We start from the raw sequence: 16,705 nt of genomic DNA, 5'->3' as shown, positions 1-16,705 counted from the left end.
CCCAGAAAAAAACATACGATTAGATTTTTTTGCTAGATTTTGAGTTTTTACCCTAACCGATTAACTCAAGCTTTTTTTAATAATAAAGAAGGTAAAATCAGGTATGGGAGTTTCATTGTGTTTTTTTATTTTTTTTTATTTAAATAATGGTATGAATTTGGATTTTAGTAAATAACCACGTTAATGTTGAGCCTTTGTGGACAGAAAAAAGAAACCACACATCTGACAAATCTTTCTTGTTCAGAGATAGGGAGAAAATGAAATCTAATTTATCAAAAAGATAAAATAAGCACCTATTTTGTTTTCTGTTGACGTTGCGGTGTTTATAGAGGAATGGGACAGCTATTAACTGCTGTACCAATATTTATTTTCTGAACAGCCTCTTAATCAGCCCTTAGTTCAGTACTATTAGCTCTGTGATATTACATTACAATCAGACATGTCAGAGCTTTACTTCTTTTGTCAGCTTTTTGTAGCCCTGCCAATGGGGAGTGTTTGCTCAGAACACAAACCTAGAGAGGTTCCTGCCTCGTTCTTTCCTTTCACTTCCCACCGAGTGTTTGGTGGATTGAAGTGTCTCATTACTGCAGCATCACCAGCCAGGTGTAGCTTACGCCGTAGGAAATTGGTTTGTCAGATATCCATCTGCAAACCTTTTTGTTGGGGAATTCAAGGAGCAATTAAAATGTAATTTTTGGCAACCAAGAGCCTTTTTGGTAAAGCTCATGGAAATTAGAAATGTGAACAAGACAAATTAATTTTACTCAACCACTTGGGCAAGAAATCAATAGTCAGGCCACAGAGCACTGTCATCTGGGCCAGGGGTTCTAGGCTTTTCTTGGAAATCGGGTTTAAAGCTGGCCATACATGAAAAGCTGAGCTAGTCTGAAGAGGTTATGGGGTGGTCCAAACCTCAGGCCAGTGCTGGGGCCATGACAGGAACCACTGCATACTAGTTCAGAGAGGACTGTATCAACAGGCCTATGTGATCCTCACTTGATTTTTAAACCTTCCCCATAGATATCAGGCTGATCTTTGAACAGTTATTGTTTAGGAAGGTCATTCACAGCTGATAAGCTGGCATTTTTCAACCAATATCAACATGTAAAATGTATGTATTTACTGCAAGCATATTTCAGTGTTTTCTATAGTACATGTAATGCTTATTTGGAGTTTACAGTACACATTGAAAGTTCATAATAACATCAGATATGCCTGTTATAGTGGAACAATAGTTGGTGGGCTGCAGGTTGGGTATTCCACTGTTTGGAGATGATCTATCTTACACAGTCCATTGTCAAAACCCTTGGGTACATATTCTTGTTGGTGCCTTGGCAACCAAGGGAACTGAAGTCTAACATTCACTATGGTGAAATTCATTGTGCATATGCTATACTAAATACTAACCTACAGAGACCCCAAACCAGATTCCTTCAGATCCATTTGCACCATGGCCATGCCCATTCAACAGCAGGTCATGTCCCCATTCTGCCCAGGCCACATCCCCAATAGTGCCATGGTCCAAAAAGTCAAGGGTTGATGACATTTCCATGGAGGGGGATTACGGACAATGGGTAACTGGGCTGTTACTGCAGTTGACCAGGTGGGAGGATAAATTATAGTGACTCCGTATGCAGGTGAGTTGACATGTCTGAACCTATCAGATTATATGTTTTTACTGTGTGGTGTCCGATTACTTTTTTTTGTGGTGTCCGATAACTTTTTTTGTCTAGACCAGTGTGCACGCATACATTCTTTCTATAGACCTCACTGTCATTTACAATAGTCCCAGATCTTGTTTGTCATCACCTAAGAGATTGGTGATTGTGGCTTATTACTTTTAAAGCCTGCAGCCAATAATGGATCTCGGTGGAAGTAGATGTTGAAGTAGAGAAGCTAATTCCTTTGCCATTCATTTGTAACCCTAGTCAGATGGCTTTAATTTTCTATCCAAATACATTCCATGTATATTTGTGAATACTAAGTACTTTCTTTTTCTATGCATACTCTCACCTGTTCAGCATTTATTTTAGATTTGTAGAAGGTTGCAAATTTCTATTTTCCTCTTATGAAATTTAGCATGGCTATAGGATTACATGATGATAGACATATACCTCCTAATTTCCTCTATTTTGGTGGGAAGCTCCTGATTTGCAGGCCCTGAGTGGTGGGACCTACATTAAGTTGGAGGGGTTTTTAGTGGATTAAGGTATGACTGGGTATCAAGCAACTTTTGGGGTGGATAGGACATGGCCTGGAACATCCTTGTTTTCAAACTGGAAAAACAGGTAGTTATGTTGACATTTGAAATTAGCTTATTGAAATACAGTATTTTAAATTTATATTAAGCACACAGACACAGCCTCTTTTTTAAATGAACAATTAATATGTAAGGATGTGCTTAGCATACTATTTGAGCTTATTTGACACAGCCCTAAATGAGCACATGCTTCTTATTCTTATTATTGGTTACACCCACCCCCCCATTATATTATATTTTCCAGTTTAAATAGGAAAACTGGTAAAATGCATGATAATACTTTATATAATTCTTTGGATCCCATCACCAGCTGTCAAGTTCTCTAATGTGCAGAGAAGTCAGTGACTTGTCAAAGTGGCCTCCACTAGGTCTTGGTCCACTAGTTATCTTCACACTGTCATAGATTTTAAGGGGGTTATTTACCAAAATTCAATTTTTATCTTAATTTTTTTTTTTTTAAAAAAAAAAAAGCTCAATCAAACTCCCATCCACTATTTTGCCCTATTTGTCATTACAACAACTCAAAAAAAGCAGATCAGGAAAAAACCCGATAAAATTAAGCAAAAACTCGTATCATGAGTCTTTTCTGAATTTTCTCCTGAATCGCTTGATTTTTTTCGGGTTATTGCCCAAAGCCCCCAAGCTTTTCAGATTATCGTGCTGAACCCAGCGCAAACCAAGAAATCTTCAAATTGGTTAGGGACATCTGCCTATGACTTATACATGACCTCGACAAGTTTGAGATGGCAGATTTTCAGATTTGGGCTTTTTTGCAGCATCAGGGTATAATAAATCTCGAAAAAGTTTTTTTTTTTTGCCCAAGAAGCCCAACCAGAAAAAAACAGTTTTAATAATTAATTGTGCCAATGACTTGGGGGGATTGGATGCTGAACTGCTAGCAGTATGTGGATAAGATACACATGATTTTCAACCAAGCTAAAGAATTGCATCATTAGCCAATGTCCTCTTGGCTGCATGGTGACCACTGGCAAAGAAAAGGCCAGTCATGGTATTTTGTAGCCGCTATTAGTAGCTCCAAAGCTAGAAGTAGCAACTACTTGTGGCTACAAAATGCCAAAAAATACCCTTCCATAGACAATACTGAGAATTGCCTCTTCTAAAAAAAAATGTAGCGTCTTAGCAAAGCCAGTTATCACTATTGTCTATTTTGTAGCCCTGACAAGTAGCTGCCACTAGCAGCTCCGTGAGTATTCATCCGAACTGCTACACCCCTGTGTTTTGATAGGTTTCATTCACCATACTAGAAGAGCTGGTTTTTCTTCTTGTTCCAGGGTGCAGGTGGCTAGAATTTCCTCCTTTCTTAAGATGAGCGTTCACACATAAGTGCCCTAGCCAGTGTTTCCCAGCACCTTCTGGCTGATCTCTTTTAACCTTCCACTGGGCTTGGCCGTGTTTTCTATAAGGTGAACAGACTCTTGCATGTCCTGTCCTGTCACCGGAACTGCCGAAGCAAACAAAGCAATAATAGATTTATTGCTCCAAACAGATTTGCTGATAAGAAATCAGGAAGCTTCATTTATTGCTACCTTTATACCACACCTTCAGTGTGTACTTTGGACAGGTGACAGTCTTGGGTTTTGGTAGCGAAACTAAAGTGTGTTGACATAAATGCTTCCCAGAATGTGGTGGTGCTTTCACTGCTCCAAAGTGATTGCAAAGGCAGCTCCTAAGGAACCACCTGGGACTAAATGCAATAGTATTCCTGAATTTCTATTCAACTTTGTTTATGTTTAATAGACAGCCAGTACCATATTACTATACTACAATATACTCTTGTAGTGAATGGAAGGGTTCTCTTGTTCTAATAGGAAGTCTCAGGGATTATCATATTAGGAACCCAAATTCTTCTATGGTCTTTGTTACAGGGTTTTTTGCTTTGTACATAGACATTATTTCATGCAGGTATTTGCACTTGCTTGCAACCCAAACTATGCCATATCCATTTAAGAAAAATCTAAAGGAAGCATTTAGTGTTTATATGATAAAGGTGTGGGTTTCCTTGGTGTGAGGCTTCCGTCATCTATACAATATGGGTACTTTATACTTTGCACTTTTCCGACAAATCTCTATGCTTGATGTAACCTAAAAGTTGTAGCTGGATTGGAATACATGTTTCTCTCGGACTGAATGCACCTCAAACGTTTCCTCTCTTCTTTCTTGCTGCCTGACACTTGTAATTTGATTGATAAATTTGCAAAATGGTGAAAAAAGTGGAGAATTGGCAAGACTGGTTCCTCCTTTAATTAATGGGAATTCCTGCAAGTAGCACCCAGTTTTGTCAATCATCCAAAAGACATGTTTGTGAATGAAAACACTGATTCCCATTGACTTTAATACCTTATGCTGACGTTTAAAGGGGTTGTTCACCTTTAAATTAACTTTCAGAATGACGTAGAGAGTGATATTCTGAGACAATTTCCAACTGGTTTTCATTTTTTATTTGCCATTTTTGGGTTATGTTGCTTTTTATTGAGTAGATCTCCAGTTTGCAATGTTAGCATCCATTGATTTGAACAAGAGACTGGGATATGAATAGGAGAGGACCTGAATAGAAATAGGAGTAATAAAAAATAGCAGTATCCATATATTTGTGGCCTTATTTGTTTTTTTTTTTAGTTGTTGTCAGTGACCTCCATTTGAAAGCTTGAAAGAGTCAGAAGAAGGCAATTAATTCAAAACTACAGAAAAAAAGCACTAATTAAAAGTTGCATAGAATTAGCCACTCTGTAACATACTAAAAGTTAACTTAAAGGTCATCCACTCCTTTGAGACACTCAAAACTACTTGTATAAGCATGAAAACTTGTACGTGGCATAGATGAGCAGTTTTTCTTATTGCCGAATTATCATAGACTGTAACCATGGCCTTTCATTTTGGTGTTAATCACAAGATTTCTGAACATGGATGTTGCTGCAGCTTTTAAGCTCATGTGGCTTCTTCAAGCTTAGAAGGACAGAAGAAAGGTAGTCATCACTGTGTAAAAAGCCGCCATTAGTCCCTCTGTCCTAATAGGTGACACATCCGTGAGTCAACAGTAAATGTATCTACACATTTCTTAATCCTGCCTTTGCATCTGCTGGAAGTGGGTGTCTCCACGAAGATTTGGCACACGCAGAGAGCAATAATAATGACTCAAATCTTCATCAGTTTTCATTTTGTGACATATCCGTTTAGCTGGGGGTGGTCATGCTTTGAAGTGACTTAGTCATGAAATCCTCTCTCGTCTTCAAGTGACAGAGCTTTTCTCTTGGCACCAGCAACCATTACATGGTCAGTCGGCCTGGAAACCGGTGTTATCTGGAATTTCAACATGTTTGCTTAACAGCAGGCCGGGACACCTCTCTTCTCACTTTCTTTCCTTTCCTGGGGCCGTTTGTGGAGACAAAAGTAATTACAATACATCATCAATCTTGTAGCTCTAGCTCCACCTAGCAAGAGAGTCACTGCCAGTCTTCAGTCATCTGTAAGACCAGTCCTTTCATCTATAAGACCAGTCAGGGCAGGACTTTTTTAATGAAACCTTACTTTAGGGCTAGTCCACACGAGGAGATTCGGGGAGATTTTGTGGCCTGGCGACTAATCGCCTCGTCTTTTGAGCGACTATCTCCCCGAACTGCCTCAGCGTTTTTCCCCATAGGTTGCAATGAAAAGTCGCCTGCGCTAATGCACACGCGGCGATGCCTTTTCAATAGTCGCCTAAAGTTGCCTCAGTGACCTCAGTCGCTCAAAAGACGAGGCGATTAGTCGTCAGGTGACAAAATCTCCCCGAATCTCCTCGTGTGGCCTTACCCTAAGACCAAGTAGTATGCTATCACGTGTAGTGCATGAAGTGCAACACATGTAAATAATTGAAGAAGCCGTTTTCAGGAAGTATGATAAGCAAAATTCCCGTGGTAAAATAAGATATGAGGGCAAAGCCATAACTCATTGTGTGGCTATTTAAACTGGGGCTTTGTACACAGAGAGGGTTTCTGTAGCACTCCTGTATTTACAGGCATGGCATGTATTATACGGAAACCCGTTACCCATTCCGGAAGGGACATCTCCCCACAGACTCCATTTAATACAAATAATCCAGGTTTTTTAAAATGATTTCCTTCACTAATAAAACAGTACCTTGTACTTGATGCAAACTAAGATATAATCAATCCTTATTGAAAGCAAAACCAGCCTAATCATTTTGTTTATTGATTAAATGATTTTCCAGTAAATGTAAGGGATGAAGATCCAAATTATCCGGAAAACCCCAGGTCCCTGGCATTTTGGATAACAGGTCCCATACCTGATTGTGTGTATATATAATTATACAGGTATACAGATATGAGATCCATTATCTGGAAACCCTTAATCCAGAACGCTCTAAATTACAGAAAGGTTATCTCCCATAGACTCCATTTTATCGAAATAATCCAAATTTTAAAAAACTATTTCCTTTATCTCTGTAATCATAAAACAGTACCTTGTACTTGATCCAAACTAAGATAAAATTAATCCCGCCTATTTGGTTTATTTGATGTTTGCATGATTTTCTAGTAGATTTAAGGTATGAAGACCCAAATTAGTGTACCCGTCATAGGGGTACATTTCTATGGCTCTTTAGTTGAGAATGGCAGTATGACACTTAGGGGGTTATTTATCAAGTATCTCAGTATTTCTAATATCAAACTTCGAGCAACTCCGAATTCCCGAATGGACCTTATTTATAAAGAAAAAAGCCCGAAAAAATAGGGTTTTCCCCGAAAATTCTGACTTGTTAGGAGTTTTTTGCGCGAAACCCCGAAATCATTGAATATCGGTAAGGACATCGGTGCAGGCACTGGAACCGTCCCCATTGACTTATACAGTACCTCGAGAGCTTTTAGATGCTCCAAAAAGTACGAATTATTCAAGGTTCGGATATTTGGACCTTGATAAATAACCCCCTTAATTTACTGAACTTACAAAACACTCTACCCTAAATCATTATTGTCTGATAGGCAGGGCCTATCTCTCCAACTCGGTGAGGCTGCATTCACATGACGTGCCTTATCTACTTTTTATGCATTATAAGAAACAATATTCTAGATGCTTGGGAAATGCCAAATTACCCATGTCCATATATGTATATATGCCTTGTTCAAGAGTTTAGACGGCATCTTCACAAAATTTCAGAAATAAAAAATAACATGATGTGTATTGAGTGGCAGAGATTGGTAAATAAAGAAAATATGATTGCTGCCCCAAAGAACTTCTGGTAGGACAAAAAGATATCCTATGCATAATCCAAATGCATAATCCTATGCATAATCAAAAATGTATCTACTATTTACATGCCTTAACAACAGGGCCAGGGACACTCTGATCAATATTCCAACTTAAGGCTAAGGTCACACTGGGCGATTTGGGGAGATTTAGTCGCCCAGTGTGACCTTACCCTTATGTTTCCCCACCTCCTAGTTGCTAGCCCCTTCTCACCCCTGTAAAGTGTCCAGATTTTAATTTGGCAAGAAGTGAGGAAGCATCTTGCTGTACAGAAGAGACCACATAAAGATCTACAGTAGCAGAACTTATTTAAAGGTCCCCATATATGCGACGATTCTTCATTGGTGAACGACCAATTTCTGTAAAGTCCGACCAATCCGTCAAATTATCGTGCGGTTAGTGGGATTCGAACGATCGTACATCTTACGATTTTTCGGTCGACATCTGTCAGAAAATTGATCGGCCAGGTTTAAAAATCTTTATCTGCCCCAGTGCAATCTATCTATGTCTGCAGGGCCAAGCAGGCAGCAACTCTTCAGTTTTGCTGGCAATATCGCCTGACATGGTCTTTTTGTTTGATGGACACATCGTACATTTAAACGATCATTTCGAGATAATCGTGGTCTCACGATAACGATTGGATCTTTTAAAAACCTTTACATCTATGGCCAGCTTAAGGCTATTTATCAAGTTAGCGCCTCACCATCAATCATTCATTGCACAGGATGCCAAGTACCTTATTTGTGAAAGTAGGGAAGCTATTTGCGCATACTGAGTTTTTGCTTTGGTTATTGTGCGTGCTTGAATTTGGGTATTGCTGCTTGCCGTGACCAACATTTATATGCTGTTACATCACTTTTGATATTTCCACAGTTTTGTTTGTTTTAAAATCCCAGCTCAAACACACCATTTATAAAACAGAAAAGACTTCTTAGTGCGCTGATATGAATCTGTCTGTGTTGTTGTTGTTTTTACCTGCTGAGGAATGCAAAAGGCTGAAAATGTGTTTCTAGCTTTGTCCTCTTTTCTCAGGACTCGTATGAGAAACATACGCAAATGGTTTGTGTTATATTTACTTCTCTTATTGTGATATTCAGAAGGCTACACAGGCCAGTTCCTGATTGATTGACTTGTTTGGCCCAGGGTTTTACAATTCCATTGTTCAGTTTGAACCATCTTGATAAATTACATATTTTGAAGAATGCAAAAACCAATTCAGTAGTCTATGATGGCACTGTGTGCATGGAGTTTTTAAATCTTTATTGTATTTGTTTAGGATTTATGCCATATCCCAAAAATATACAAGCGTTGGCTCCTTATGAATCTGACCCTTGTGCATATGTGTATAAAGCCGGTAGCACACAAGGTCATGCGGGTGTGTCAGTATGAAACATAGACATTATCAAGAGTGATATAAAAGTGTGATTAAACATTACCTATAGATGTATATTTAATAGTGTTATGTGCACCGATATTGTTTCTAAATTTCATGGGTTTCTTTCTTTTTTTATAGCCATATGGAGAAAATCACAACATGGCAAGACCCACGGAAGACCATGACCCAGCCAATGATTCACCTAAACCACCATCCTGTCACCACATCCACTCCAATGAGCCAAAGATCACTTGCAATGTCCCAGCCAAACCTTGGTAGGTTACATTAGGAATATTTTATAACATGTTTTAACAATTTTTGACCATTCCAACAATAATTAACATGATAAAAGTGTCATGTCAGCATCTAGAATATTTATTATTAGGTAGAGGGCGGTCATAACACTTTTCATTTCAATGTGCCACTAAGCCTTTTATATCTTTTCTCATGGTATCATAAGCTTCAAAGCATAAGGAGTTGAATGTAAAAATACTATCCTGACAGAAAGAAGCTATATTTAACAGGAGTTTGTGAGCATGAGGTGATCTTTGCAATAAGTACACCAGGCTGACTCTTGATTATACAAAAGATCAGTCCTGTAACCACTCTAACAAGCAAAGGTCATTATACAGTATACCTGTAGCATTTCTCTGCAAGTATCTTGATAATATTTACACATTCAGCCTTCCCTAAAATTTCTTTGTTTGCTTTATCTGTGACTACAACCTCAAAGACTTTATCTTTTTCCGTGCCCCTCGTGTTCCACGACAATACAGAATCAAGAGCCACCTGCATGTATTCTTTGATTTTCTTCTGGCTTTATTAGAAAGAATGTCTTAATAAGTCTGCTGCATGGTTTTACTTTCCAGTATTTCAGTCAATTCGTTAACCACACATAAAGATATTTTATCCTTTCTGCCAGCGGATAGCATGCCAACATACTAGCAGAGATGAAATAATTGAAAAACACCGAGTGTAAGTCATTTCTTGGCTTCCACCCCAGACCCCGCTTTGAACCTTTTACATTTGGGGAAAATAATGGCAGTCAGCACCTATGTCTTCACCCGTTGCCTTTTCCTTGTTGTCTTGGAAAAGTGTATTTTTTTCTTTTGAAGGCTTGCCATCCCCTGGTGTGGAGCTTTAAGATAGCCAAGTTTGATCCTGGGTCTGCACATCTAATAAGAAACATGTGCTCCTTTCTCAAGTTTCTTTTTTAACATGGAAAATATAGTGTGCAAAAAACAGTCTGCACTTCTGACTTGCACAGCGCCTTGGCTTTGTTCTGATATACAAAGTCACTTGTAAACATTTTATCAAAAGAAAATAAATGTGACTAAGCAGTACCTCATCCTTACATGACTGTGAGCGAAATAAACAAAATAGCTCCAGGGGCAGATCACTTAATCTCCAAATAGTTCACTATGATCTGCAAAAACTGCTTTTTCTTCCCCCGCTCCTTTTTTTTTTTTTTTTGTTGGTCACTGATCCAGAGTTTTACATCTTCATCTCCAAAGAACGGCTGTTTATTTCAAAGGCCATCTGCTTGGAATTAAGCGATGGTGAGTCTGAACAACAGCTATGATTCAGTGTGGTTGTGTAAATGGCTGTCGCCTTTGGTACCCTCTAAACAAATTGTAAAACACCACATTAGGCTAAGGCCACACTAGGCGATAGCGCCGCGATTTGACTCGCGGCGACTTTTCGCCGCGACTTTTAAGCCGCAATCGCTGGGGAAACTTTTGCGCTGGCGTCTATGGGGAATCGCGAAAAATCGCCAGCGTAAAAACACACGCGGCGATCTTTTCTCTACTGTCGCTCGAAATTGCCTCGCTAGGCGATTTCGAGCGACAATAGAAAAAAGATCGCCGCGTGTGTTTTTACGCTGGCGATTTTTCGCGATTCCCCATAGACGCCAGCGCATAGTTTCCCCAGCGATTGCGGCTTAAAAGTCGCGGCGAAAAGTCGCCGCGAGTCAAATCGCGGCGCTATCGCCTAGTGTGGCCTTAGCCTTAACTGAAGACTCTTTTAAATTGAAATGACTGGGTCAAAGGAGCAGAGAAAAGAGCAAGGAAGTGCACAACCCATCCTCTGTTATATAACAAGATGCTTGCTGGAATATGTTCAAAACTGCACAGCAAGGTACCTGTAAAGATCATCTTTTAAAGTGCTACTGACCTTGGAAGACCCAAGGTTTCTCTTAAAAAGAGATGCCTGTGTTCAGTCCTGAATGTCTAGCAAGAGGCAGGAATGTCTGTATGACATCCACAAATACAAGGCCTCTTTCAGATATGCCCAGATTGCTGGGTCAATGATGCTGTGAAGTTGATATAAGCAGTTTGTTATGCTGTACAGAAAATTTACACAATATGTTTAAGTATTTAATAATTCTTTTAATTGTTAAATACTGAATTGTTTTTTTTATAACTTTTGCACCCAGGTAGTTGCAAAAGTGAGCCACACAGGCTTTTTTTCAGACATCTGGCATAATTATTTGATATTGTATGATCTGGCCACATGCATGGATGGCCAAATTGCATTGATGAACTTTTTTTATACTGGAGGACAATCAAACTAATCAATGCAAAGTCTCTTCTTTGAGCCAAAGTCCTATTTTCTTATGGGAAGCGGATCACATTCGTACTAATTAAGAATACAGCATTTCTTCGTTAATCAAAAGACTACAATTTCATAGAGCTCATCTACAATCCCAAGGATAATACTAGCCTAAAACTAAAGATAAAGTCTCGTACGATTTTAAGACCGTGTGTGGATTTCCAGACAATTTTTATACCATGGCAATCTGTGGCTTAGACAGGTTAGAAGATTTCTGACAGATAATATCTCTGCATTTATTGCCTATCTGACGATATCAATGGGTGATTGTCAGAGTCGGACTGGGCTGGCAGAACACTGAGATAAAACCTGGTGGGCCCCCGCCCAATCCCACTAAAGAAAGATGATGTGCTGCAGTGCAATGACACTTGCACATGCGGGGGATGGGAGTATGGAAGATGGGAAAAGACCCCCAGTGACTGCCAGGAGGGTCCTTGGTATCGGAGCACTGGTGGGCCCCCGATGTTCCAGTCTGACCCTGGTGTAACTTACTTACAATTGCTGTCTGTCAGTTAATGGCCAGAACATTGTCTGATTTGTTCTTTTTACTACTTTGTTTAATCTGAATGGCTAGTGGTAGGTCGGGAGATTGCAACGCACAATCGTTCGTCGGACAAGGCTAAATCTGCTAGTCTATAGCCATCTTTATCTTCAGACCTACTTGTGCTTATGTATAATTGAGACAATGTAGCGGTTGCCCCTGCATTGCAAAATATTTAATTTTCCATGTGTGAAAATTTATATTATAGGATGATTAATAAAGTATAATGGAATGATTCATATTTATTTAAAGGCTGACCTCTTTTTAAAACTCATCATTTACACACTCCCCAACTTGCGCATCTGGATGATTTTCAAGTTAGGGGACTGGAAGGAGGATGCCTATGTGCCCCCCCCCCCCCTCCAGCCATACACAAAGCATTGAAGAACTGGCAATTTTCATAGACCACAGCAATGATCATGACATTTAAAACACCCATTTTTTTCACTAAAAGCGTTTGGGACATATTTAAAATATGTTTAAAAAAAACTGAATAGTACTGCAATTTATTTTTATAAAGCCATGTAGTTTTTATAATGTAAAAATGGAGCTGTTAAAATGGAGCTCAGCGGTTATAAGCTGTAGGTCAACAATATATAAAGAGTTGAGGGTTGACCTTTTCTTGGGTTACTGTTTTGAAATGTGACATTGAACTTTACTACTTACCATGCAAGAGCTAACAATTGAAGCTTTTTTAGAAAGTGAAAAGGCCAATTCCTAATAGTTTAAGGGAGGTTGTCTGCAAAGTGTAGTCTTGTGTGCAGTTCTAATTGTATGTCGCATTTATGTTGCACCTGCTACTTTTCTGCTGGAAATAAAATTCAGTTCAGGAAACCCAAAACAATGAGCATTTACAGTAATCTGCCCTGAAACTTTTATAAACACATGGCCCAGACTTTTCCATATCCTGCTGGCAGCAGGGCGTCACTATCCTATTGTTCAGAGAGGATACAATCAAATCATTTCAGTCACTTTAATGACACAGAGCACCCGATAAAGTGGAAAGAAATCTAGCAAGGTCCCCCCCCCTGCTTCAGTCAAAAGGAGGTCACAATTTATCTGCTAAAAGAACAATGTTCCAGCCAATTATGGGCTCAGCAAACACTATGGCTGATGGGGCTTTTTAGCCGACTGAAAAGGACACAAAATTGCATCATCTGATCTGAAAAGTGCCCTGTGTGCCATCAGCCTTACTGTATTATTGACATGATTATTCCAAGTTAAACAAGGCTGCTGCCATGTCTAAAGTTGGCCATATGAGCCAATTTTTCTTAGATATGCCACCTCGATATTGGTCCGGCAGGCCCCCATACATTGGCCAATAAGCTGCCGACTCAGGCCAGAAGGATGAAATTGGCAGCTTTTATTGGTCAGTGTATGATCACCTTAAAGGAATTGTTCAGTATAAAAATAAAAACTGGGTAAATAGATAGGCTGTGCAAAATAAAAAATGTTTCTAATATAGTTAGTTAGCCAAAAATGCAATGTATAAAGGCTGGAGTGATTTGATGTGTAACATGTCAGTCAGAACCCAACTTCCTGCTTTTCAGTTCTCTTGGTTTACACTGACTGGTTACCCTGGCTACCAGGCAGTAAACAATCAGAGACTTGAGCGGGGGCCACATGGGTCAAATCTATTGCTTTTGAATCTGAGCTGAATGCTGAGGATCAATTGCAAACTCACTGAACAGAAATGTACCATGTGGCCCCCCTTCAAGTCGCTGACTAACTCAGAGTTATAGAGCTGAAAAGCAGGAAGTTGGATTCTGGCTGTTTTATTAGACATCCAGTCACTTCAGCCTTTATATATTACATTTTTGGCTAACTAACTATATTAGAAACATTTTTTATTTTGCACAGCCTATCTATTTACCCAGTTTTTATTTTCACACTGAACTATTCCTTTAAGAAAGTTAATACTTGGTGAAGCCAAAGAAGCCTTTCAAATTGTTGTCTGTTAAGGACCATTTTAGTCTATAAACAGTCTAAATAATAGCGATGCACCAAATTCAGGATTCAATTTGAAATTTGGCCATGATTCAGCCTTCTTCATCAGGATTCAGATTCAACCAAATCCAAGTGTCTGATTGAACCAAATCCTTAAAACCACATAACTTTAAGTCATACGAACAAGGAAATTTTCGACACCTCCCCCTGTTAACCCTGCCGAATCCTTCATGAAAGATTAGTGATTCGGAGTGCCATCCCGCCGGCGTGGATGCAGTTTGGGGAGATTAGTCGCCCTGAAGAAGAGATTTGTCGCCGGACGACTAATTTCACAGAATCTGCCTGTGTGCCCTGACCCTTGAATATGCACATAAATAAATCTCTGTTATCCAGAATGCTCTGGGACCTGGGATTTTCCTGGATAATTAATCTTTCCGTAATTTGGATCTTCATGCCTTAAGTCAGGGATCCCCAACCTTTTGAACCCATGAGCAACATTCAGAAGTAAAAGGAGTTTGTTTAGTTCATATACAAGGTACTGTTTTATTATTATTATTATTATTATTATAAACAAAAAACACAATAGGACTTTTTTTTATTATTTTATTTATTATTTTAACAGAATTCAATCTGGATAACAGGTCCCATACATGTATTAATATTATTAACAAGTATTTATATATCAAACATACAAATTCTGATCGAGACATCGAGAAAGCAGACCCTGCTCATTAGAGGTCACAGTCTGAAAGCCTAGCAATACATTCTTTATGCTTCTCTAATTTACAGAGTTGAGAAAAACTGTCCCCAGCTAGAGTTCCATGAACTGACTTTGACTTCCTTTGACTTTTGACTTTGATGTAATTGCAGCAGTTTTTTCTCTGCAATCTACAAACAACCACATTAAAGATGAGTAATGAATATACTTGCACTTTATAATGGTATATTTTAGGCTGCTGTGCCCAGAAAAAACTTAGCTCAGAGGAATTTTTAGTGAAGAAACAAGTTAGTGTGTCAGTTGTATATGCCCCCCTACAGAATGAGTGCAGTTGTAGCCAGCACTACCATGCACAGTGTTTATGTATAGCAAAGGGCTTGAGTTCTCACTGAAAGGAGCAGTAAGTACCCTGTACCCTTTTAGTGCACTTCCTTCCTAGGATTTCCTCTCTTATGGCTAAAAGAGTCCCCACACACAGCTGGGAATACTTGCAAGGGGCTCACAGCTTAACCAGAGGGAGTTTTCCATGTTTAATGAGCTAGCTTTTCCTTCCCAGTGGCTTCCTGGATCGCAATACAATAAAACAACCTTCAGAAAACATAAAGGTGCTATTTTTGACTCCTTACTAACAGAAAGTAGGATGGCAATGGTCTGGAATGTGTCCCAGAGATGCTATAGCATTATGTTTGAACTTTCTGTCAGAAGTAAACGAAATAGGTACAGCAGGTTCAAACAAAACACATAAATGTATTGATGCATGCATATATATTCAGGTGCACATGGTTTTGTATTATTTCTGCACAAATTCAAGGCATAGCACACTGTAGTGCCTCTGAGAATGTATTGCTGGACAATAGTGATGGGCGAATTAATTTGCCAGGCACGAATTCACTGTGAATCTGCGCATTAAGCCGGCGTGAATACATTCGTGAAACTTTGACGAAAAACCACCACAACAAAAAAAAAATTTGGGCGCGCAGCAGAATAGTGGCCACCATAAAAAAAATGTTTTGCGTCAAAATTAATGCCCATGGACTTCAATGCGTTTCGCAAATTTTTTTCACCGTCTCGAAACTTTTGTAGGGGATTTGCAAATTTTTCAGCAAAGCAAAATGGGACAAATTGCCCATCACTATTGGACAACAATAAAATTAATGCTCAGCATCTGGACATCTCTAGTAGGGATGGGCGAATTTTTTCGCCTAGTTTCGCCGAAAAAATGACGCCCATAGACTCGTATGAAAAACAGTTTCGCCGCGCGACAAAATTTTTTTTGACGCCCATAGACTTTAATGGGCGTCTGCGACAATTCGCCGGCGGCGAATTTTTGGCGAAGCGAAACGGGTCAAATTCGCCCATCCCTAATCTCTAGTGTAAATTGAGTAAACATATGAATCAAAGGGCAGCTACTCATGTCGTGTTTATGAATTGCCATACATTAAAAGTATGGGATCCATTATCCAGAAACCTGTTATCCCAAAAGCTCCGAATTACAGGAAGGCCGTTTTTTCAAACTTAGATATAATTAATCCTTATTCGATGCAAAATATTCCTATTGGGTTTATTTCATGTTTACATGATTTTTGGCAGCCTTAAGGCAGGAAGATCCAAATTACAGAAAGATCTGTTATCGGGGAAAACTGCAGTTTCCAAGCATTCTGGATTATTAAAGGGTCCCACACTTGTACTTGCTGTTCTAGGAGATGGGAATCAAGTGCAACCTCTCACATAATGGTATGGAATTTCCCATTTTCAGTCAGTAGTTTCTCATCCACCAGAAGTAGCACGATTCCCCCACAAGAAGTATTTTATGATTATTGCTGATCTTATGCTGCTGTTTTTTTTTTTACTTTGCCGACTCAGAGGCAAATTTGTTATGTCGTTGCCCCCAGCCTATGACGTGCTGGTTTTGTGATTTCTTTAGATTTGTGTTGTTTGTTGTATACTTAACTGATCTGTGCAGCATGAACCCTTTAAATGAGTATTACT

At 39.2% G+C, this 16,705-nt stretch overlaps 1 protein-coding gene across 1 annotated transcript in view; it reads left to right on the top strand.

Annotated features, from left to right (window-relative positions):
• Window positions 1-16,705, top strand: part of wwtr1.L (WW domain containing transcription regulator 1 L homeolog) — a 60,031-nt gene that overhangs the window by 28,150 nt on the left and 15,176 nt on the right. Inside the window, 1 exon segment of the mRNA NM_001095377.1 lies at window positions 9,036-9,172. Coding sequence (NP_001088846.1) covers window positions 9,036-9,172 — 137 coding nt within the window.

The sequence above is a fragment of the Xenopus laevis genome, chromosome 5L, assembly GCF_017654675.1.
Source record: "Xenopus laevis strain J_2021 chromosome 5L, Xenopus_laevis_v10.1, whole genome shotgun sequence".
NCBI classification, from domain to species: domain Eukaryota; kingdom Metazoa; phylum Chordata; class Amphibia; order Anura; family Pipidae; genus Xenopus; species Xenopus laevis.
This window is presented reverse-complemented; position numbering and strand designations above follow the sequence as displayed.